We start from the raw sequence: 24,573 nt of genomic DNA on the forward strand, positions 1-24,573 counted from the left end.
TGTGGATTGACAGGGGACCAATAATGACAGTCATGATGATTTAATTCGCCATTGTTTTCGAATGTGGCTTCATCAGTGGGCATAATGTATCTAAAAAAAATCATTGTCATCTCTTATCATTTCCAAGGCCCACTGCCAGAAATGCAAGTGTATTTGCATGTTTTTTGGCGTTAATACCTGTTGCAGTGTGATATGTTATGCATGATATTTATGTAAGGGTACGAGCATCATTTTCATTGTATTCGCGATGATGAGGTGGACGGTGCATGTATCCATTTCGAGCTCGTTGAGTGCAATTTTGAATAATGTTTTTGCTTAGATGCCATCTGTTTGGGAAACGATCCGAATACAATTGCGCAGCTGCAGTGCAATTGTTATGGCATTCACCTAAAATTAACATCATATCAACAATCTCTGTAGGAGGATAGTGAGCCATGTTTCGTTAAAGAATAATTTACTTTTGTCAGTTGATGTGTACGGTTCACAATCTGAAAGTGAAGTGACATCCGATTGCATTGCACCAACCTTTATACTGAACCACAGTTTGCAATTTGTCCATGGTAGCACCACAGTCGGGTGAGTAATGCAATTGTGAAGAGATCCCTAATGAGATTTTAATACCATTCTGCCTCCCTCCATCAAAAACTGTGGCAGGTAGGATACATTTTGTAAGAAAATAGCTTAATTTGGCATAATGAAAGTATTGGTGCACATTTTGTATCGATTTGATGCGTCCTTCTTGGATCATTTTAAATAAATCTGAATTCTTCCCCAATTTTAATTTTTCTTGATTTCAGCGCCATTTGTCAATGGTTTAAAAAAGTGTTTCAGACAGAACTTGATTACTTTTTTATGGAGAATCCGAATCTGCAATAAAAAATGGGAGTTTTCATTTAAGATTTGACAGTTGCCTCCCACCCCACCCAGGGGGGCGGGGGCTGGAGGTCACGTGTAGTATCATTTGATGTCCTCATTTGAGCTTACGAACTTGTCTTACCCACTATTTTTACCTGATGTATTGTTTTCAAGATAATCTCATCCGAAACTTCAGATGGACCACCCTCTATATCTCGCAAATTCTCATAAATGTCAGTGTACAATTACATCTGGTTTGTTGTATTGTAGACATGGGGAATGATCAATGAGATAAATTGGCTGATACAGAGAGGAGATGTGGATGTATGTAATAGTTTAAGACCAGTTTGAGTGTAAATATCTAAGATTAATTTCCTAACTTCCCCATCATGTCTTATAGACCAAGAACGTAAGATCCTATCATTGATAGTAAAAAAAAAAAAAACTGGTCGACTAATCACATTAAATGACTACAACCTTGGTGTTATTCAAAATAATGTACGTACCAGTACCGAGTTAGGTTTCTTCCTTCCTTACATCCTGCATGCTTCCATAACAGCACAATCAACATAACAAGCACAACCCATTATATCTTACATGATATAGCTACACACCGAGTCCATCATTTACAGGCTGGAGAAGAGCATAACTGTCATTATCATGAGTGTGCCATTACCTTGCAATATGGGAGTCTGAAATGTCCCCAATGTTCTTAATGAATGTGGAACTGAACTGAAAGGCTTTCACACTTACACTTGTAAAAACAATTTCCCTGGAGATAATTACTTCCCATAGCAATGTGCATAAACATTTCTCTGTTCCTTATGTTCAAATAATTTTCTTCAAAATCATTCATACATGTTTTCGTATTTATGTTGTAAGTAACATACAAATGCCTGACAAAGCCTCTTACTTGAAGGGTGTTAGTTCTCCCCAGAAATATTATTGAGAAAAAAAAGAATCTACAATTAAACATATTGCTGACAATGAGATCATTAGGGGCTGAGGATGGAATAGAAAATCAGCATGGGGCCTTGTTGCAGGAATTCTTCTGACAATAGCTTCAATTAATTTAGAATATGTTATAGGGGAAAAACACACCAGGATGCTAAATGGGAATTTGAGCAATGCTGTTACTGAATATAAATCCAGAACTGAATCCGTGACTGGTCTCAAGTAAAGTTGCTGCCTGTACCACTAAGGTGCTGTCCCAAAGGTCTTTCAGACAATGGGAAATTAACCATAACAAAAAGGCAGCTTTTTCTCTTGTCCCCAATCTTCTCTAACTTGAAGCCTAATAGCTCTCTTCTTTCCTTTCTTTCATACTGCTTCTAACATAGTTCCTGAGGTTGCACATTCTACACAAATCATAATTTCTGTATACTATACTTATTATTGGTCAATAATGGAAAAGTCAGGATATAAATGAATATAGACCACCACTTATCAAATACAAGAATGATTGAGCAGACAGGCTCGCAAAAAAGGCAGAAAACTGACTGGCTTTCATACAAAGTTGTGTGTGTGTGTGTGTGTGTGTGTGTGTGTGTGTGTGTGTGTGTGTCAAGTCTGATGAAGGATTTTCCCCTGAACATTAAGCAATTTTTCATGCCTGCTGCTAAGTGCCTTCTCCATTTGAACAGTAGTGATTTCTACCCTTTTTCCTCTAATTCCAATTTGTCTTGATGAAACATGGATGTCAGAGTCTGGTGGTTTCCCCATTTATTAAGTAAGTCAATCACGAGCTCTAATTTCATTTTATTTTATCTTCTGCATGTTTCAGAGTATCTACCTTTGTGCTTCATGAAAACACACACACACACACACACACACACACACACACAGAGAGAGAGAGAGAGAGAGAGAGAGAGAGAGAGAGAGAGAGAGAGAATGAATATTGACAATTACTGATTTAGTGCAAATGCAAAGATTAAATAGCATTCAATTAGAACAATCTTCACAAAATTGAGGTTCTTTAGTATACGCTAATTTATTCAAAAAATGCAAAAAATTACATACAACTACCTACCTATCTACAAAAGAGAGACAAAAATAAGAGACAGGAACAAAGATAAAGAGTGAAGGTACACTTAATGATGATAAAAGCATAGTGGAGTAAACACACATGTACACATTCTCTTTCATAAGTAACATCCTAATCTTGTGCCTTTAGAGCTAAATTGTTCTTCTTGAATAGATGATAAAGAGGAAATTTAAAAAAAGAAATGGCACATGTATGTGTTAAATACAAAAGTATGCTATTTGCTCAAAAAACAGATGCAAGTTAACAGCAAATACATTCTCTAACATTCTCTACCTCTATGTCACTCTTGATACACATGTGTGGGAAAGAATTGCATTTCGTGTGCCATTTTCACACTTTTTACCCGTCTTTCTTTTTTCTTCTGCTAATGAGCCAAGAAGAAACATGTTGCTCCAAAGGTCTCAGACATGTCTGCTTCTCAGTCTGTTCATCAACTAAATACAATTTTCATTGTAACCACTTTAATCTTTTTTTGTGCCTTTCTTCCTTGTAATATTATCTACATATGAACAAACATATTTACAATATATTTTTACAATAAAGACAATTTGTACAAAAGTTTGTGATGGCAGTTATGGCAAATTGATATTTGTTTACAAAAGGTGGGGAAAGGAACTAAGAATAAAGATATGCAAAAAACAACAAAAAATTTAAAGGATGTTAACTGTAACTATTTTCCACAAAATTTATAGACGTATGAATGAAATCCACACATTTGCTACTAGCATGTTTTTTAAATAAATATTTCTGACAAAGAAAACCTCAAATAATAGGAACCCCATGATAATGTCACAAAGTACAATAAAAAACTTTCCATTCCCTTGTGTTAGAATAATAAATTTGTCGATTATGGGAAGGACAATGTTTTACATTTCTTTTAACAACAATCAGCTATATTATGGTCACTAATACTATGCCATGGACAACACTTTCAACATGCAGAACAACATTAAAACTACCCAGAGAGTATAAAAATAATACTTTGAATAGAGTTGCTGTGTACAGGTCAGCGCAGATAGATTTTTACAAACAAGCAGCATATATTACTAGCATAAGGTTAAGAACAAGCAATGAAATTAATCACAGTGGGTAAAAATAAATCAGAAAGCCTTGTACAAAGTAGGTTTCTTTCCATGCTATGTTTACAGTCCAGAAAATGCATGCAAGCAGTGACATGCAGATCTTCATGAAGCAGGCGTTGGCAGACCACAAAGAATGCTTAGTGAAGTTCAGATAAAACTGGCTCAAAGTTTCTCATATGGCTGACTTGAAACAACTTCTGAAAAAACAAAAATCAGAAGAAAAACATGATGGTTAAGAACACCACAAATTGTAAGTTGTAAAAGAATGTTAAGTCATGGTCTTGTACAATAAGTTCAGACTCAAATTAACTGTTTATCATATTAGATCAACAAACAATGAAACCATGAAGCCATCCATAAAAATGATGTTGTACAGCACATAATATTGGTAAAGAACTGTTTGGTGTATCAGTTATATAAATTAATAAACTTGTTGAATGATGACATCCTCCTCTCCTTCCAAGATATTAAGTCTCTACTATTTTCACCAGTATTTGATATAATGGCTGGATCATCATTTCAAACTGCCGATTAGACACAGCAATCTGTTTAGTTATGGTATTTTTGCAGTTATCTGGTGAACATGTGTAGACATTTCAATTTCAAAAGAATGAAATAACGAAATGCAAAAGTTAAAAGACTACTTCTTGGCTCTACAATCCACCAACTATCTGTTTCTTCAAACAGTTCTTGAAATGAATCATAAAACTGAATATCAATGAAAAACACACACACACACACACACACACACACACACACAGTGGGAGGAATACATTAACAATGGAACGAGAGCACTGACACAAATATAATTAAATTTTCAATCAAATTAATCATCCACTGCAGAAGAGGGAGTACACTATGTGATCAAAAGTATCCGGACATCCCCAAAAACGTACATTTTTCATAGTAGGTGCGTTGTGCTGCCACCTACTGACAGGTACTCCATATCAGCGACCTCAGTAGTCATTAGACAACGTGAGAGAGCAGAATGGTGTGCTCCGTGGAACTCACTGGACTTCGAACGCGGTCAGGTGATTGGGTGTCACTTGTGTCATACGTCTGTATGCGAGATTTCCTCACTCCTAAACATCCCTAGATCCACTGTTTCCAATGTTATGGTGAAGTAGAAATGTAAAGGGACACATACAGCACAAAAGTGTGCAAGCTGACCTCATCTGTTGACTGAAAGAGACCGTCGACAAGTGAAGAGGGTCGTAATGTGTAATAGGCAGACATCTATCCAGACCATCACACAGGAATTCCAAACTGCATCAGCACCCACTGTAAGTACTATGACAGTTAGGCGGGAGGTGAGACAACTTGGATTTAATGATCAAGTGGCTGCTCATGAGCCACACATCATGCCAGTAAATGCCAAATGGTGCCTCGATTGGTGTAAGGAGCTTAAACATTGGACAATTGAACAGTGAGAAAACGTGGTGTGGAGAGACTAATCACGGAACACAATGTGGCAGGGTGTGGGTATAGTGAATGTCTGGTGAACGTCATCTGCAAGCGGATGTAGTGCCAACAGTGAAATTCGGAGGCGGTGGTGTTATGGTGTGGTCATGTTTTTCATAGAGGGGGCTTGTACCCTTTGTTGTTTTGTGTGGCACTATCACTGCACAGGCCCACACTGAGGTTTTAAGCACCTTCTTGCTTCCCACTGTTGAAGAGCAATTCAGGGATGGTGACTGCATCTTTCAACACGAAGGAGCACCTGTTCATAAAGCATGGCCTATGGCGGAGTGGTTACATGACAATAACATCCCTGTGATGGACTGGCCTGCAGAGAGTCCTGACCTGAATCCTGCAGAACTCTTTTGGGTTGGTTGGTTGGTTGATTGGGGGTTGAAGAGACCAAACAGCAAGGTCATCAGTCCCTTGTTTCAAAGGTGGTCCATTCAGATGGATTTACATCTCAGAAGAGTCATAACGATAAAAGGTAAGAGGCTACATGTAGTAGTAGTAGTAATAATAATAATAATAATAATAATAATAATAATAACATAAAAGTGCAGTAGTGTTGTCAATGGTGAAAACAGAAGGAGGGAAGTCAGCAAGTGGGCTACCCCAAAGCTAAGCTAGAAGCAGGAAATATCTCACCTCTGATGCAGTACAGGCAAGACCACCTGCTATTCAAAAGCATTCAACCACTAGAATGTAAAAGGGCATATTGGAAAATGAGACTAACCAAATCTAAAAAGCAATAAAAACAGAAGAAAAGGGGAGAAATGAGGATCTTGGCCAGGGAGGGGAGTCAGGAATCTCCAAACACAGCTTATAGTGGGAGACACCCCAACCATCACCTCCCTGCCCCTACTCCAGAGGGAGATTGAAAATCTTAGAACTGAAAATAAAAACCACTTTCACGGAGGAAACTGAGAACCAGTTCAACCATCTGGGAATCGTCTGCCAATATTAAAGGTAAAGTGCGGGGAAGTCTGTACTTAGTACGCAGAACAAAAAGAAGGGGACATTCAACCAAAATGTGGGCTACCGACTAGAAGGCTCCACAACCTCAAAGTGCGGGTGGCTCATTATGCAAAAGAAAACTATGGGTCAGCCTGGTATGGACGATGTGGAGTCGACACAGTATGGTTGAGTCCTTTCAGGAAAGGCGGAAGGAAGAATGCCAAGGGACAAGTGTCATCTTAAGCGCACGAAGTTTATTAGACAGGGAGGTAACCTCCAAAGAGTTGGCCCATGATTGTGTGAAGTGGGATTTGATACGAAGCCGTAAATCCGCTGCAGGAGGGTTTACAGAGAAGGGGGGGGGGGGGGGGGGGTAAGTGACTGCTCCCCCATCCAAAAGATCAGCAAGCTCATTACTTGGGATTCACACATGGCCAGGGACCCAAAGGAAGTCAATGGAACAAGCAGCATGGTGAAGATACGCGAGACAGTCATGGATGGCCGAGACCTAGGGATGGTGGGAAAAACACCGTTCAATAGCCTGAAGGCCACTCATTGAGTCCGTACATAACAAAACGCGCTTGAGTTGGGACTGTTTAATAAAGGTAAGGGCCTGGGAAACTGCCATCAATTCCGCAGAATAAAAACCCCACATGCAGTTGGCAGGAGATGATTTTCCATGCCAACAGAGGATGTGAAGGCATATCCCACATGATCAGCAGATTTAGAGCCATCGGTGTAAAAAACAACAGCATCCCAAAACTCCCATAAAATTTGGTGGAAAAAAACAACAGAACACCGTCAGGTGAATGGAATCTTTCGGACCTCGCAGGAGATCCATCCAAATCTGGGGCCGCGGAAGTAACCAAGGAAGGGGGGTGGGGGGTGGGTGGGAGGGGGGGGGGGGGAACATGGGAGACAGGACAAAGAAGGAAGCTGAAAATCACAGCGAAGAGACACAAGGTGGAGCCCAACTGAGAAACCCGCCCAAGGGCGGGAATCAAGTGGGCGCTGTCCTTGCTCTGGGAACAAGATACAATAAGAAGGATGAGTGGGAGACGAATGGACAGCAGTTGCATAAGAAACCAGAAGCTGAGACCACTGAACAGAAAAGGGGGGGGGGGGGGATCCCAGCTTCAACCAGGAGACTATCAACAGGGCTAGTAGGGAAGGCACCAGTGGCCAAACGGATACTACAATGATGGACCGGATCCAGGAGGCACAGTGTGGAAGAAGCAGCCGAACCATAAACTTGACAACCATAGTCCAAGCAAGACAGCATTAAAGCCCGATAAAGGCGGAGTGGAACGATCCACACCCCTAGAGGTGTGGGCAAGAAAGCAAAGGACATTAAGTTTATGGAAACATCCTATCTTCAGAAGTCTGATATGAGGCAGCCAAGTGAGCTTGTTGTCGAAAAGAAGACCCAGGAAATGAAACTGTGGGACCACAGGTAATCGTTGTGCATTGAGGTACAGCTCCGGATCGGGGTGGACCGTAGTACGGTGACAGAAGTGGACCACCCGAGATTTTAAAGGAGAGAATTGAAACCCGTGTGAGAGGGTCCATGCAAAGGCACGATGTATAGCACCCTGGAGCTGCCGCTCTGCACAGGCCATCGAAGAGGAACTAACCCAAATGCAGAAATCATCCACATACACAGCAGGGGTGACCGAAGGACCGATGGAGGCCCCCAAGTCCATCTATAGCAATGAGGAAAAGCAGCACACTCAATATGGAACCCTGTGGGATGCCATTCTCCTGGGTCCATGGGGAACTAAAAACAGTACCAACCCAAAACCTGAACGACCGATGGAACAGGAAAGAGCAGATAAAAATTGGGAGTGGGCCCCGAAGACCCACTCATGAAGTGTAAGTCAGATATGATGGCGCCAAGCCATGTCATAGGCCTTGTGAAGGCCAAAAAACACTGCCGAACTGCAGATTCCAAGTGAAGTAAATGATCGGATTGATCGGAAACCATCTCTCTTGGAAGCCAAACAGGGAAGGGGACAATAGACCCCAAGATTCGAGGACCCAATTGAGCCGATGGGCTACCATCCTTTCAAGTAACTTGCAAACAACGTTTGTCAGACTAATTGGCCGATAGCTATCGACAAACGGGGGGTTCTTACCAGGCTTAAGGACGGGAATCATGATGCTATCCCTCCATTGAGAAGGTAAGTCACCCTGGAGCCAAATACAGTTAAGCACCCGGAGATGATGATGTCGTGTGGAGCACTGAGATGTTGAAGCAATTGGTTATGAATAGAGTCTGGGCCAGGGGCTGTATCATGAGAAGAAGAAAGTGCAGAAAGAAGTTGCCATTCAGTAAAAGGTTCGTTGTAAGACTCTGACTAACAAGGGTAAAACATAAGACGAAAGCTTCAGCCCACTGTTTCTGGTGAAGGAAAGCAGCCAGATAGGAGGCTGATGCTGATGCTGTTGCAAAATGGGTCGCAAGATGTTCCGTGAGAATCAATGGGTCTGTGCAAAGGCCATCTGGGAGGGCCAGGCCTGAGAGGGTAGAATGCCGATGGCAACCTTGGAGAGAGCGAAGTGTAGCCCATACCCGCAACATAGGGACAGTAGAACCGAGGGAAGAAACAAAGCATTACCAACACACCTGTTTGCTCCATTTGGTCAATTAACGGGCTTTGGTGCAGAGGCGTTTAAAGGTAATAAGATTGGCAGTGGATGGGTGCCGCTGCCTCTTAAGGTGTTGCAAAGCTTGACAGCTGGCCATACCTCACCACAAGACTTGCCGGTGGCGAAATGGTCCAGATGAGCGTGGGATAGCAAGGCTAGCAGAGCGAACAATCGCATCAGACACATCACGTAGGACCTCATCAATACAACCCGACAAAGAGGGAAAAAAAACGACCTGTGCAGTATATAGAGGCCAATGGGTGCGTTGGAAAGACCAACAAGGTAACCTGTCCATCGGGGAGCGGGAAGGGAGCGAGAGAATCAACAGGTGGTGGTCATTATTGCAAAGGTCATCGTGTGGCGACCAGTGTAATGAAGGAAGGAAGGAAGGAAGGAGGGAGGGAGGGAGGGAGGGAGGGAGAAGAAAGAGAAAAATCAATGACAGAAAAGGTACCATGACCGGCACTGAAATGGGTAGGGGACCCATCATTAAGAAGGCACAAGTTGTGGTTTGCAAGAAACTGGTCTATGAGAAGACCCCGAATAGATGGAAATTCACTGCCCCACAAGAGATTATGAGCATTACAATCCCTGAGAAGGAGGAAGGGAGGACGAAGGAAATTTCTGAAGAAGGGCAGCAGGTGTAAGTGTACTGTCAGGAGGGAGATAAAGATTGCAAACTGTGACCCCAGAGTCCAGGTGATCCCTAACAGCAATCGCTTCCAATGTAGTTAGAAGAGGAATCCATTTTCTAGCAACATCTGTACGAGCCAACATACAAACACCACCAGAGGCCTGCAGAGGGCCAACCCGAGGAGGGCTGTGCTGCAAAAGGGAGCCAGCTACAGCAAGATCTGGAACAGAGAGAGAGCGGGCGACCTGGGGGCCCACAGACCGTGGTTCTTGTGGTCGTCGTGTGGCAGCAGACCTTTGGCCTGGATGGTGCCGGTAAGGGGAGGTCCCGGGAGGGGCGCCCTTGACCGACAGATGCTGAAGAAGTGGGACACTTCTCTGGCTAGGGAGGGGGAGCGGCACCCGGAGGGGAGGGTGTGGGAACCGCAGGGTCGGGGGAGAGGAGAGGGGTTCAGGACTGGGATAAGGAAGGGGGAGGAAGGGATGAACATGTAACTAAAGCGTAGCTAGACATCATTGACACAGGATGAAGATGTGCATACTTTTTACGAGCCTCAGTGTAGGTTAAAAACGATCAAGGGACTTATACTCCTGTATCTTCTTTTCCTTCTTATAAGCCGGGCAATCCAGTGAGTGTGGAGAATGATTGCCATGACAATTAAAACACACAGGAGGGGGACACAGGAACTCCCTTCATGGAGTGGACGTCCACAGTCACCACAGAGAGGGGTCAGCGAACAGTGGGAAGATGTGTCCAAAACGCAAACACTTAAAACATCTCCTAGGTGGTGGAATGTACGGCTTCAAGTCACATGGATAAACCATAATCTTGATTCTCTCAGAGAGGGATATCCCTTTTAAAGGCCACGATAAAGGCACCTTCGGGCCCTTCTGAACACGCCGAACTAAGTGAACACCCTGCTGTCCTAGATTGTCCCCAAGTTCCTCATCTGCCTGAAAAATTACACCGTGAACCATAATCAAAGATTGGTGTGGGGGGGGGGGGTAATCGACACAGGAATTGTGCCAAGATGGTCACAGGCATGAAGGACCGCAAACTGGGCAGCTGAAACAGTTTTGATTAACAACGATCCCGACCGCTTCTTGTTCAGAGTGTCCATTTCACCAAACTTGTCTTCAATGTGTTCCACAAAAAATAAAGGTTTGGTATTGGTAAAAGTATCCCCATCAGTCCTGGTGCAAACCAGATAGCGGGGGAAAGGTTTCGTGACTAGCCAACAAGTCTGACCCTACTCCCACTCTGCAGCCATGGAAGGGAAGGCCGAAGGGGCAGAAGAAGCACCACTAAAAGAATCAGTTCCATTCAAAGAGACGGCCGTAGAAGAACGACCAGAGTTCTGGACCCACATGCATTTCATGTGCATAGCATCCGCCCTGATACCACCCACTCCAATCAGGGGCTCTCCCCACGGGTGCCACCCAGCCACACCAAGGGCCGTCTGGCACGGAAGCCATTGCTGGAAGTTCTGATGCTCCAGGATGACATGCAATCACTTCTAGGCTTACATGAGGAGATCACAGCTCAGGTATCAGAAGTGTGATCCCTGTGTTTTCAGGGGGCTCAACCGAAAGGGTACATAGTGACCCCACCACACGGGCTAGCAACTGTGCTGGCTATGTACCCTAGCATCAGACAACAACATGAAGGAAAAGATGGAAGGAACTAGGAGGGCACATGCTGGAGACACTAGGTAAGATGCTCTTCCCCAAATGCCTCACACTACAGAACAGGAATTCAGAATGGAGGTCAAACCCCAGAGGCGGACCAGAAGATGCCAAATGGATGAGGTAATTACTCAACAAAACCAACATAACCAGGAGTATAGCGGGGCCAACATAAACAAGGACACCAAGAGAGGGAGAGGAGAGGGCGGAGGGGAAGGAGCAAGGACAGGAAAGGAAGGGAAGGGAAAGGAAAGGAAAAGTAGCTCAAGAAAGAAGGAAGGTTGCAATAGCTCGGGGCCCCATGCTCACCACATATGTACTCATGAAAGGACTGTGAGCCCCCTGGGGGGGAAGACTTTTTTGATGTTTTGGAACACCGACTTTGTGCCAGGCCTCATCAACTGACATCAATACCTGTGCTCAGAGCAGCACTCTGTGAAGAATGGGCCGCCATTCCCCAAGGAACCTTCCAGCACCTGATTGAACGTATGCCTGAGAGTGGAAGCTGTCATCAAGGCTAAGGGTGAGCCAACACCATTTTGAATTCCAGCATTACCGATGGAGGGCGCCTCGAACTTGTAAGTCATTTTCAGCCTGGTGATACTTTTGATCACATAGAGTATGTTGATTGGTTACTACAGAACAATAACAATATGCAATGCTGACACAATGAACAGTGGGCCATGCAAACTGTGCATTGCTCTTGAGATGAAAGCAGGCAACAAAACCAAACTCATTCAAGATGTGGAGGACAGACTGCTAGCAGCTACTGAATGCAGTGGGTGCAACTTGCTGCAAACTGTAGCTCATGTCAACACAAATTATGCCTTCTGCCTGGATTCGGAGGCCATCCTCAGTTCCCCCAGACACTGAATTGGTGAAGACTGCTAATGGAATGGAAACATGGCTTGTAAATTTGCAACACCAATCACGATACTGTGGTTCGAAGCCAAGTGGAATACTTAAACCACCCTTAGATATGGATCTGTCGGTATCCATTACTCGAGGGAAAATTTTAAGCCTGCATTTATTAGTACAGGTAGCACTACATCCCACATTGCTTTTTAAGAGGAACACCTTCAAAGGCCTAATGGTTTACATGTACTGTTCAGAGACAGAAGTAAATCAGCCACAATAAGTATAGATGTGAACACTATGTCAGTTAACTGCAACAGCATTCATGGTAAGGACTCAGGATTTGTTTAATCTGTTAACAGGAATGCCTGCTTTAGGAACAGTGATGGAAAAATGATTCAGAAAAAACTAAAACAGCGTATGTAAATTTTCTACACATGTTACAGTGATGGGGAGGGAGCCAGGATATCCATACAATAGTTTGTGTGTGTGTGTGTGTGTGTGTGTGTGTGTGTGTGTGTGTGTGTAAGCAGCCATAAAAAGTTGCAGCTCCAAACCTGTTAGAAACTGGCATACAGATGACTTTTAAATGATTTTCAAGAAAGAAAGCACCTGACTACACTATGTTTCTTACTTTCCCTGAGAGCAGTGGTAGGGGGGTGGGGGGTAAGGGGTCAGCTTGCCCCTGGGTATGGTCAACCTTGCCTGGAAGACTTATATGATTAAAGTAGGTGCCTTGGGCATGGGCCCTTTCTGAGTCTCTTACTTGAAAATTATGTCAAGTGATTTTATGGTGACAAATACACTAACTTTTGGCTTCAGTTGATGTAGAGGATGAATCAGTGCTCATAAGGCACTAATGGCTAAAAATTTAAAAAAGAATGTTCAGAGTTTTAGAAATACGTAATATGATGAAAGTCATGAAGGATGGCTAAAGACTCGCCGTGGTTCACTAACCATGCAATAAAGTTGCTATGAAAGCAGAGAGAGTATCATAGATTCAAAGTCAGTCTTCTTAACAAACCAAGGATAAAAGAATCCTAAATGCAATGTAAAATAAATAAATAAATAAATAAAATAAAAACAACTTAGGCCAAAACACTTAATCCAAACTCCTGAAATTTTTTTACTGTGGAAGATCATAATAGCAATTTTCCTTTCAATTGTTAAATGAATAACAAAAGACAAAAATTGAGGTAAGTAAAAAGGAATAGAAAATCAACTAAAACCTGTTACTAAGCCTTATACTATACCTTTATCTTGTTTATTGTTTTGAATTTATTTCATAGCAAAAACGTTTCTCTCCCTCCCACCCCTCCAAAATGCTGCTGTTTTCATTCTCTGCTCTCCTTGAATCACAGCCCACACACATTTCCAGACATTTGGGCACAACATAACATTTGTTTTAGTAGTTTCAAATAATTAATCTGGGGCATAATGTTAGAATGTCTACGAGTCTGCTTGCAAATGATGTTCTTGTAAGTAAAGGAGTCAAAATACTGAAAAATTTAGTCATGTGTGAGAAGTCCTGCTGAGAATTTAGCATAGTGCAGGGATAGTTAGTTGACCATCATCACAAACAAGTCTAACACACTGCACATAAATAGACAGAAAGACCTGTTATTGTTCCAATTACATAAATGGTGATCAGTCGTTAAACCAGTAACAATGATAACTTAACTAACAGTGTGCTTTGGAGCAACCAAAACTGGAATGAAAACAAATTAGTTGTAGGAAAAGCAGGTCCACTAGAAAAATCTTTAGGAAATTTACGTCATTCACAGAAGAAAGAGCTTAAAAAACCTTTGTTTGTCTCGGTATTGCTCATCAATCTGTGACCCTTACCAGCTAGACCCAAAGGAGGAGATAGAGAATATAATAAGAACTGCAACATATGAGGTGTGATCAAAAAATAACAGGACCTTTTTTATCACAGGCTTTATACATCTGATTTTCAAAATTATTTTCTCTTGTTGGTACACATGTTCCTGATGTACGTTTGCATTTTCAGTTGTTTTGAATATCTGACAGTGGAAAAGGTTATATGCATTTCTGAATGGTCGGCAAATATTTACTTTTGAAACAGATGGATCAAAGAATTTGCATTACATTTTACTTCAGAAATGGAACAAAGTGCAGTTCTGCATCTGAAATGCTGACTGTGGCTTCTGGCGAATCTACTAGGAGAAAGATATGAGTTTACGAGTAGTTTAAACATTTCAAAAGGGTTGAGAAGGTATTTAAGATGATGACCACCCTGCACACCCTGGCACATCAATTACTGATAACAATGTTGAAGTAGTAAAGAAAACAGGTCTGGAAAAATCGCTGAGTAACCATCAGGGAGGTTGATGATGATGTCGGCGTATACTGTGGCTCACACCAAGCAAATTTTTCAGATGTTTTGAGCATTAAATGTGTAGCAGCAAAGTTTGTTCAGAAACTGTTAAATTTCAATCAAAAACGGCATTACATAGACATCACTCAGGAATTGCTGAATGAAGTCGACAGTGATCCAGAACTTCGAAAGAACATTATAACATGTGAAGTAACATGGGTATATAGATATGATGTTGAACCCTAGGCCCAATTGTCCCGACGGAAACTGCCTGAAGGGCCTTGAAAAAAAAAATTCAACAAATTCAATCACATATGAAAACTCTTCTCACTATTTTCTTTGATTAAAATGGCACAGTGCATCATAAGTTCCTGCCTCATAGTCATACAGTTAACAAGGAATACTACCTGGAAATTACGTGCTGTTTGCCTGAAGCGATCTGAAGTGAAAGACCAGAAGTGCAGCAAAACCAGTCATGGAAATTACATCACTATAATGCTCCCGCTCAACTCAATGCCTGTTTGTGATGTTTTGGCAAAAAACAAAACTGCTATGTTGCATCAGCCATCACATTCACTCGACATGGCCCCCTACGACTTCTTACTATTTGTGAGTGGAAGAGAACCATGACAGGACATCGTTTAGCCAACATTGGTGATTTAAAAACAGAACTGCTGAAGTAGCTGAATACCATAACGAAAAATGTGTGTCAGAACTGCTTCCAAGACTGGAAAAAGCACTGACACAGATGTGTTATTTCTGAGGGGAATTGTTTTGAAGAGGACAAAGTAGTTGTTGATAAAACAGATTCTATAAGAAAAAAAAATCATGTTGCTTTTTGATCATAACTCATATTTTACCATAGATGTATTTTGTGAGTGCAAGTGCTTTATGGAGATGCTCCTCAAATTCCTATAGCAAATGCTAAAAGAGAAGTTGTTCATCACAAGGAGGTTTACTGTTAAATTTCTGCGAGCTGACTTCCCAATGAACCACATATGACATATATTTTACTGCTCACTATACATCTCATAAAATGACTTTGAAGGAGAAATTTGAGATCATATGGAGGCTTACTCTTAGTAATTTTTGTGATCAATTTGAATGGAATAAGATAGGAGGAAATGACGGTGGTATTCGAGGTACGCTCCATCACAAATACCATAAAAAGTGGGTTGTTGAGTGCAATTTTAGATTAATCTAATACAGTGTAGAAAACATTCTAAAAACTATATCCAAACCAGAAAATTAATATGGTCTGTGCAATAGTTTCAACTCGACATGACACTCATAGCCTGGTACTTAAAGTACTACACTAATTCGCAGGCAAAGAAATTAAACATAAAAAAATCTTAGCAAAAGGTGAAAACCTATTATGAATGAACAATTTCTGAGTTCAGGAAGGCAATAAATAACAAATGAGTGCTAAAAATATGGTGTAGGACATCAAGGCAGCAACCAATAATGGAACAATACAAAAAAAGAAAATTGGCCAGCTTAGAGTAGAACTTGCACACTGAGGGTCCCGTACAAACTTAATTATGTATGCAGACAGTTGATCTATACCAGGATTTGATGACACTGACAGTTTTGACCTGTTACTGACATTGATATTAGCAAAATATTTGTCCCTGGGATTCCAAGACTTACGACAAAGTTTTAGTTTCAAGTTTGAAGTAGGATAACAAATGACAAAAGAAATATTTTTTCATGTGATATAATTACTAGTTAACAATTCCAGATTTTTCCATTTACCCGTTAAGTGAAACCCTGCTTCTTACCAAATTTCATGATTCTAGATAAACAGGAAGCACCCTAAATCGACATCTATACTATGCAAACCACTGTGAATTGCATGACAGAGGGTATATCCCATTGTATCAGTTATTAGGGTTCCTTCCTGTTGCAGTCATGTACAAAGTGTGGGAAGAATGTTTATTTCAATGCCTCTGTGCATGGTGTAATTCTTCTAATCTTGTCTTCATGATCACTATGCGAACAATACATAGTGGGTTGTAGCATATTCCTAGAGTCATCATTCAAAGCATTCCTAGAGTCATCGTTCACAGCAGGTTCTCGATACTTTATTCCTTTTTGGTACTGCTCCCACACATATGAGCAACATTCTAAAACCAGTCACATGAGTGATTTGTAAGCAATCTCCTCTGTAAATTGGTTCCACTTCCCCAGTATTCTACCAATAAAACAAAGTCTACCATCTGCTTTACCCATGACTGAGCCTATGTGGTCACTTCATTTCATGTCCCTAACAAATTGTTTCAACCAGGTATTTACACGAGTTGGCCAATTCCCACTGTGACTCACTGTTATAGTCATAGAAAACTTTCTTCTTTTATTTGTGAACTGCACAATTTTACATTTTTGAACATTTAAAGGAAGTTGCCAGTCTCTGCACCACTTTGATGTCTTGTCAAGATCTGACTGAATACTTATGCAGCTTCTCTCAGACAGTACTTTGATATAGATAACTGCATCACCTGCAAAAAGCTTGATTTCACTATTAATATTGTCTGCAAGGTCATTAATATACAACGTGAACAGCAAGAGGCCCAACAAACTTCCATAGATCATACCCAAAGTTACTTCTACATTTGATGATGACTCTCCACCGAAGATAACATGCTGTGTCCTCCGTACCAAAAAGTCCTCAATCCAATCACAAATTTCACTTTATACTCCCCGTGATCATACTTTTGACAATAAGCATAGGTGTGGTACCGAGTCAAATGCTATTCAAGAAATACTGCATCTACCTGGCTGCCTTGATCCAACACTTTCAGTATGTCATGTGAGAAGTGTGTGAGTTAGGTTTCCCATGATTGATGTTTTTCGAATCCACGATGGTTGGCATGCAGGTGGTCATTCTATTTGAGATACTTAATTGTGTTTGTGCTCAGAATATGTTCTAAGATTCTACAACAAGTCAATGTCAAGAATACTGGATAGTAATTTCGTGGATCATTTTTATTACCCTTCTTGTAAACAGGTTGACCTGTGCTTTTTTCCAACAACTGGGCACAGTTTTTTGTGAGATAGATCTGTGATAGATTATAGTAGGAACAGGGGCTAACTCAGCCACAAATTCAGTATCAAATCTGACAGGCATTCCACTGGGCCGTGGAGCTTCGTCCAGTTTTAACGATTTCAGCTGTTTCTCAACATCACTGACACCAATATTCATTTCATTTATCTTTTCAGTGGTATGAGGATTAAACAAGAGCAATTCTCCTGGGTTTTCCTTTGCAAAAGAATATTTGAAAACAGAGTTAGGCATTTCAGTTTTTGCTTTGTTACACTCAATTTCAGTTCATGTGTCATTTGCTAGGGTTTTGATGATTGAGTTTTTGAGTGACAAAATATGACATACATGGCTGTACTTTTTGACTGAATTGACTTGATGCTTAAAACTTTTACATCGCCAAAGGACCATAGACCTTACCATGTGACAGTAATTTGAACTTGATATGTCTCCCAGTTCCTGAGAGAAAGGGTTCTTAAAAATGTGACAGACATTGAGAGGCAATTTCCTTACAGCTTCATTTTATTTTGATGTTTATTTCATGTATGTATAATCTATTTCAAGACAATATTGTCTCATCTTCAAACACCTGTTAGGTGTGCTTTATGAAATGAATGCTGTCAGTACTGTAACTATTGTTTTATCTAGGAAGCAACCCCATAATGAGTCTGCCACACAGTTTGATAATTCATGCCAAACACTTCTACCCTTTGTTGTCAAAAACAAAAACCGCAGTCACAGAATATCTTCATCAAAAAGAAAAAGCCATGCTGGTTGTAAATGTGGCAGGAAGATTTTTCTTTCCAGTGTATGTAATAATAAGTTTAGTGAGCTAGAGTTTAAATTCCTAGTGATACTAAAGAGATTAAACTTTCAGAATAAATTCTGCTTCTCCAGTGTTGTCAGAAGATTGACCTTACCTCACTTCCCAGTCATCAAGACTTTTCATAGCTTACTAAAAAAATGTAGAATATAATAAAGGATGTCAGACTTGAGTACCAATGGAATATGAGCCCATTTTCAATGCACATTCACCTAGTTACTTTTTATTAGGGCCCCATATGCTCGCATTGCAAAACCAAATATAGTTTTTATGTGGTTTAAGCACGTTCTTCCTAATGAAAATGGTTTATGAGGGTTTGCAGAAGAATCTTTTTGTAAAATTGGGACAAAAATGAAGAATCTTTTTGTAAAATTGGGACAAAAATAGTGATTTTTGGCATCAACTTTGCCCTCAATCTGTAAACCATTGGAAAGCAGAACGAAATTTTATATTATATGATGCTATGTTTGTAAGTTATTATGTGCAAAGTTTCAGGCTTATCCTACAATTACTTCTGGAGATATAAAAAGGCAAACATCGCATTTTTTTCCCAAATGCCAATTTTTTAGCTGACTTTGCTACATCTTGTTGTCATTTTTAGCGCCTTATACAGGGTGTTACAAAAAGGTACAGCCAAACTTTCAGGAAACATTCCTCACACACAAATAAAGAAAAGATGTTAGGTGGACATGTGTCCGGAAATGCTTAATTTCCATGTTAGAGCTCATTTTAGTTTCGTCAGTATGTACTGTACTTCCTCGATTCACCGCCAGTTGGCCCAATTGAAGGAAGGTAATGTTGACTTCGGTGCTTGTGTTGACATGTGACTCATTGCTCTACAGTACTAGCATCAAGCACATGAGTACATAGCATCAACAGGTTAGTGTTCATCACGAACATGGTTTTGCAATCAGTGCAATGTTTACAAATGTGGAGTTGACAGATGCCCATTTGATGTATGGATTAGCACGGGGCAATAGCTGTGGTGCGGTACATTTGTTTCGAGACAGATTTCCAGAATGAAGGTGTCCCGACAGGAAGACGTTCGAAGCAATTGATCGGCGTCTTAGGGAGCACGGAACATTCCAGCCTATAACTCGCGACTGGGGAAGACCTAGAACGACAAGGACACCTGCAATGGACAAGGCAATTCTTCGTGCAGTTGACGATAACCCTAATGTCAGCGTCAGAGAAGTTGCTGCTGTACAAGGTAACGTTGACCACGTCACTGTATGGAGAGTGCTACAGGAGAACCAGTTGTTTCCGTACCATGTACAGCGTGTGCAGGCACTATCAGCAGCTGATTGGCCTCCACAGGTACACTTCTGCGAATGATTCATCCAACAATGTGTCAATACTCATTTCAGTGCAAATGTTCTCTTTACGGATGAGGCTTCATTCCAATGTGATCAAATTGTAAATTCTCACAATCAACATGTGTGGACTGACGAGAATCCGCATGCAACTGTGCAATCACGTCATCAATACAGATTTTCTGTGAACGTTTGGGCAGGCATTGTTGGTGATGTCTTGATTGGGCCCCATGTTCTTCCACCTATGCTCAATGGAGCATGTTATGATTTCATACGGGATACTCTACCTGTGCTGCTAGAACATGTGTCTTTACAAGTACGACACAACATGTGGTTCATGCACGATGGATTGGTAGAGGCGGACCAATTCCATGGCCTCCACGCTCTCCTGACCTCAACCCTCTTTACTTTCATTTATGGGGGCATTTGAAAGCTCTTGTCTACGCAACCCCGGTACCAAATGTAGAGACTCTCCATGCTCGTATTGTGGAAAGCTGTGATACAATACACCATTCTCCAGGGCTGCATCAGGGATTCCATGCAACGGAGGGTGGATGCATGTATCCTCGCTAATGGAGGACATTTCCTGTAACAAAGTGTTTGAAGTCACGCTGGTATGTTCTGTTGCTGTGTGTTTCCATTCCATGATTAATGTGATTTGAAGAGAAGTAATAAAATGAGCTCTAACATGGAAAGTAAGCGTTTCCAGACACATGTCCACATAACATATTTTCTTTCTTTGTGTGTGAGGAATGTTTCCTGAAAGTTTGGCCGTACCTTTTTGTAACACCCTGTATGCTTGCACTGCAGAACCAAATATAGTGTTTTAGAAGGTATGGAATATGGTCTTTCTAATGAAAATGTTTTAAAAGAGTGTTGCAAAAGACTTTTTTGTAAAAGTGAGCCAAAAATATTGATTTTAACATTTTTGGAAAAATTTTCAGCTTTTCCCTTAATTTGTAAACTGCTGAAAAGCAGTGGGAGAATGAAATTTCCTATTCTAAGGCCTCGTATTGGTAAGTTATTAAATACAAGGTATCAGGTGTATCCCACAGTTACTTTTGGAGATATAAAAAGTTAAAGTTCACTTTTTTTGCGTCTATTTTTGTGGCTGCTTTGTTTCAAATTATCCATATGCACAGGAAATCCTTTTCTATTATTTTACTTAACACAGCTCAAGAAGGTTTATACTATGGCCTAGTTTTGTTTCTTTGAAGACAGTATTACAGGAGATATTACATCTCAAAGTTGTTGAAGACTTACAGGTGCACAGTTGGTGGCTGTGCTGGGGGTCAAACAAATGACTATATCTATGGAAGTACTGAATTAACAATTTTGAAATTTTTCTAATGTTCATTGTGGACATGTGTGATTGTTCACACAAAATTTCATCAAAATCTGTAACGGTCACACATGAACATCTAGTACACTTGGCACGGAATGACCCTTTTTCTCACGAAATCACATAAAGAAACCCGCCAGCTTGTACAGCTAATGGACTGCATTCCCTTCATCTATACGCTTTCAGACATATCTTCCATCTACAGCTACCTGCCTGGTCTCAGTAATATAAGCAGGATTTGGCTTTAATAGTAAAAAATTCAATAGTTACTTCTGTGTAGAATTAGACATTATCACGCATGTTCACTTTTAGAAAGAAGGACTTTCATGGTAATTGATTTTACTGTCACTGCTAAGTAGAACCATTTCAGGTTTATCAAAGCACAAACTGTGGATATTCTACACTATTTATTTATTTTTAAGCCAAAAACTGATTCATAAAATGGATAAAAATAAAACTACATCTATGGTTTCTGTTTACATTGATATAATGAACTTTCTTTGCAATTTTTTATTGATTATTTTACACCTCCAAATTTTGCCTAATCATAATTCTCATATTTCGTTTGTCAAACAAAACAACTTTCATTGTTAATCTCTTTCTCAGTTTCAACCATCTAAATATCACAGTGGATACATAAGGACGAGTGTGTACAGCAATAATGTACTTACAATTTTGTTCAATAAATAATAATTACATTTTGAATAGATTACAAGATGGCTTTCAGACTGTAAGAAATCAACAATTTCTTCTTTTACTGTATGTGAGCATGAAGTGAAACAATTCAAATAATTATAACAACAAAAATAATCAATAACTGATAATATAATGTAAATGGAAAAGAAAAAAAATACTACTCAGCAAGCAGCAGCAGGGACACACACAAAAGGATTTGGCTTTCACAAGCTTTCAGAGCCAGTAGCTCCTTTTCTGGCAGAAGAGTTGAAGAGGAAGGAAGAGAGGTGAAGGAAAAGGACTGGAGAGGTTTAGAGAAAGGGGTACAGTTTAGAAAAGTCACCCAGAACCCCAGGTCAGGGGAAACTTACCAGACAGGATGAGAAGGAAAGACAGACTGTTGGGGACTGCACTCGAATTAATGTAAATTGAGGCCAGGTGGGTGGCGAGAACCAAGGACACGTTGTTGTGCTAGTTCCCACCTGCAGAGTTCTAAGAAACTGGCGTCTGGGGGAAGAATTCAGATGGTGCATGTGGTGAAACAGGCACAGAGGTCATGACTGTCATGTTGTACAGCATGCTCTACAACAGGATATTGTGTGTTGCCTGAATACACCCTCTGCCTATACCCATTCATCCTGACTGATAACTGCATGGAAGTCATGCCAATGTAAAAGGCTAAACAGTGTTTACATAACAGCTGGTATATGCCATGTTGTTTCACAGGTCTCTCTCCCTTTGACAGTACATGTTTTGCCAGATAGAATGCTAGAATAGGATGGTCCCAGGGGTAGGAGCCATAGGGTAAGGAGATGGGTGCAGAATGAGCACAGGGTCCGACAAGGATATTGTGGAGACTGGGAGGGTGACAAAAAGATATTCTAGGTGAGGTGGGCAAAATCTCAGCAAAAATCAACACATAATATCCTGCTGCAGTTGTACAACATGACAGTCATGACCTCAGTGACTGTTTCACCACATGTGCCATCTGTATTCTTCCCATAGACACCAGTTTCTTAGAACTCCACAAGTGGGAATTAGCACAACAACATGTCCTTGGTTCACGCCAACCACCTGGCCTTAATTTATGTTAATTCCTTCCGTTCACAGTAACTACTACTTTCTTCACTCCATATCAGTTTTCTGCATCTTTCATTTTCTGACTTAGATATTTTTCATTGTCCCTCCTTCCACCTCTGTTGCATCCAATGCACTTAGCTTCTCACTCTTATTAACATGTGCATGATGTTTTAGTAGCAATCTCTGTCTTGCATATTACCCTGTCTTCCACCTTTAATCTCTTAGGTTTTCAAATCCCGTCCAGTGCAGTCCTCAACAGTCAGTCTTTCCTTCTCATCCCATCTAGTAAGTCTCCCTTGGCCCGGGGTTCTGGGTGACTTTTCTAAACTGTACCTCTTTCCCTAAACCTCTCCAGTCCTTTTCCTTCACCCCTCTTCCTTCCCACTCAACTCTTCTGCTAGAAGAAGGAGACACTGGCTCTGAAAGCTTGTGAAAGCCAAATCTTTTTGTGTGTCTGTTCACCTGCCATAGCTTGGTGAGCAGTTTTTTTTTATCTGTCCGTTTACATAATTCAAATTACATATTTCAGCTCATTTGAAGATTTGACATGTAAAGAGATACTGATAAAAGAAAGATCTACTACAAACATATCAAGTTATGCTCCGCATTTCCATCATGAAATGTTCATCTGATACAAGTCTGTACAGCAGAAACTCAGTAATACTTTTAACTGGTTTTCAGTTATTGTCATTTGGACTGCACCAGATTATCCAAGTGCTGATAAGAACAAACAATGGAAAATCCAGGATGGAATATAACAGTATCATGAAAATCATAGTTGTTACTCGCCATATAGTGGAGACACTGAGTCGCAAAAAGGCACAACAAAAGAAAATTAGCTTTCAGAAAACAAGGCCTTTGCCAAAAATTAGACACACACACACACACACACACACACACACACACACACGACCTCACGACCTAGCTAACTTTCCGACAGTCTTTTTGTGTCTTTCTGCAACTATATGATGCGTAGCAACTACCCTTGTCATTATACTAATGAGAACAAACTTATTTACAGAATGCTATCAGTCTGTACAAATGTACGGGAAAAAAAACAGCATACCAAACAGTTTACTACTTACTTAAAGTGAGAAAATTCAACAAAAAAATTAGTAAAATTGTGATATCTTACAATGGAAACCTAAGAGAGGTGTTCTTAGTGATGGCTAAAAATACTACTGTTTCTCATCCCTAATCTTCATTTTGCACAAAATGTAGGCTAAATTATATCATGCAGCAACCAGTCATAAATGACTGCTTCTTAACACACAAAGAACATATGTGTGTACCAGCTGGTACTGAAAAGATTTCTATTACCTGAACTATACTGGGTATACTGTTGATACTGTGGATGGAAATTGTGAATTGCATCTGTCATTATGTCCTTTGGATTCATTGTTTCCTGAAAGAACAGGCAAAAATTTATTAATATGCAAACTATACCTAATGTGGAATAAGTAACAAAAAACAGTGCACACACAGTGAACCATCACATCATGTCTTTAAATGGTAAATATACAGACAAGTAAAAGATGGCGGGTAAACTGCTGCAAAAAATGGAATTTTGGATGTGTTTAGGATAAAATAATGTAAAATCCTTGGTAGAACATTAACAACTGAATGAGTAAAGACAACCCATACAGTCACTGTATAGGTTGTCTAGTTTGCTTATTTTGGGTGTTCAAAACCTAAAGTGTCCGTAAGAGACAGATGTCATTAAAATATTTACAGATAAACGAT

General features: G+C 40.6%; 1 protein-coding gene across 3 annotated transcripts in view; it reads right to left on the minus strand.

Moving 5' to 3' along the window:
- Positions 1 to 24,573, minus strand: part of LOC126253073 (transmembrane protein 184B) — a 143,572-nt gene that overhangs the window by 35,153 nt on the left and 83,846 nt on the right. For 2 of the 3 annotated variants that reach the window (XM_049954166.1, XM_049954165.1), the window contains one exon: positions 24,151 to 24,235. In XM_049954166.1, coding sequence (XP_049810123.1) covers positions 24,151 to 24,235 — 85 coding nt within the window. Of the gene's footprint in view, positions 1 to 3,090; positions 4,179 to 24,150; positions 24,236 to 24,573 lie in introns of those variants that run through there. The other variant, XM_049954167.1, reaches the window with a different exon arrangement.

The sequence above is a fragment of the Schistocerca nitens genome, chromosome 4, assembly GCF_023898315.1.
Source record: "Schistocerca nitens isolate TAMUIC-IGC-003100 chromosome 4, iqSchNite1.1, whole genome shotgun sequence".
NCBI lineage: Eukaryota > Metazoa > Arthropoda > Insecta > Orthoptera > Acrididae > Schistocerca > Schistocerca nitens.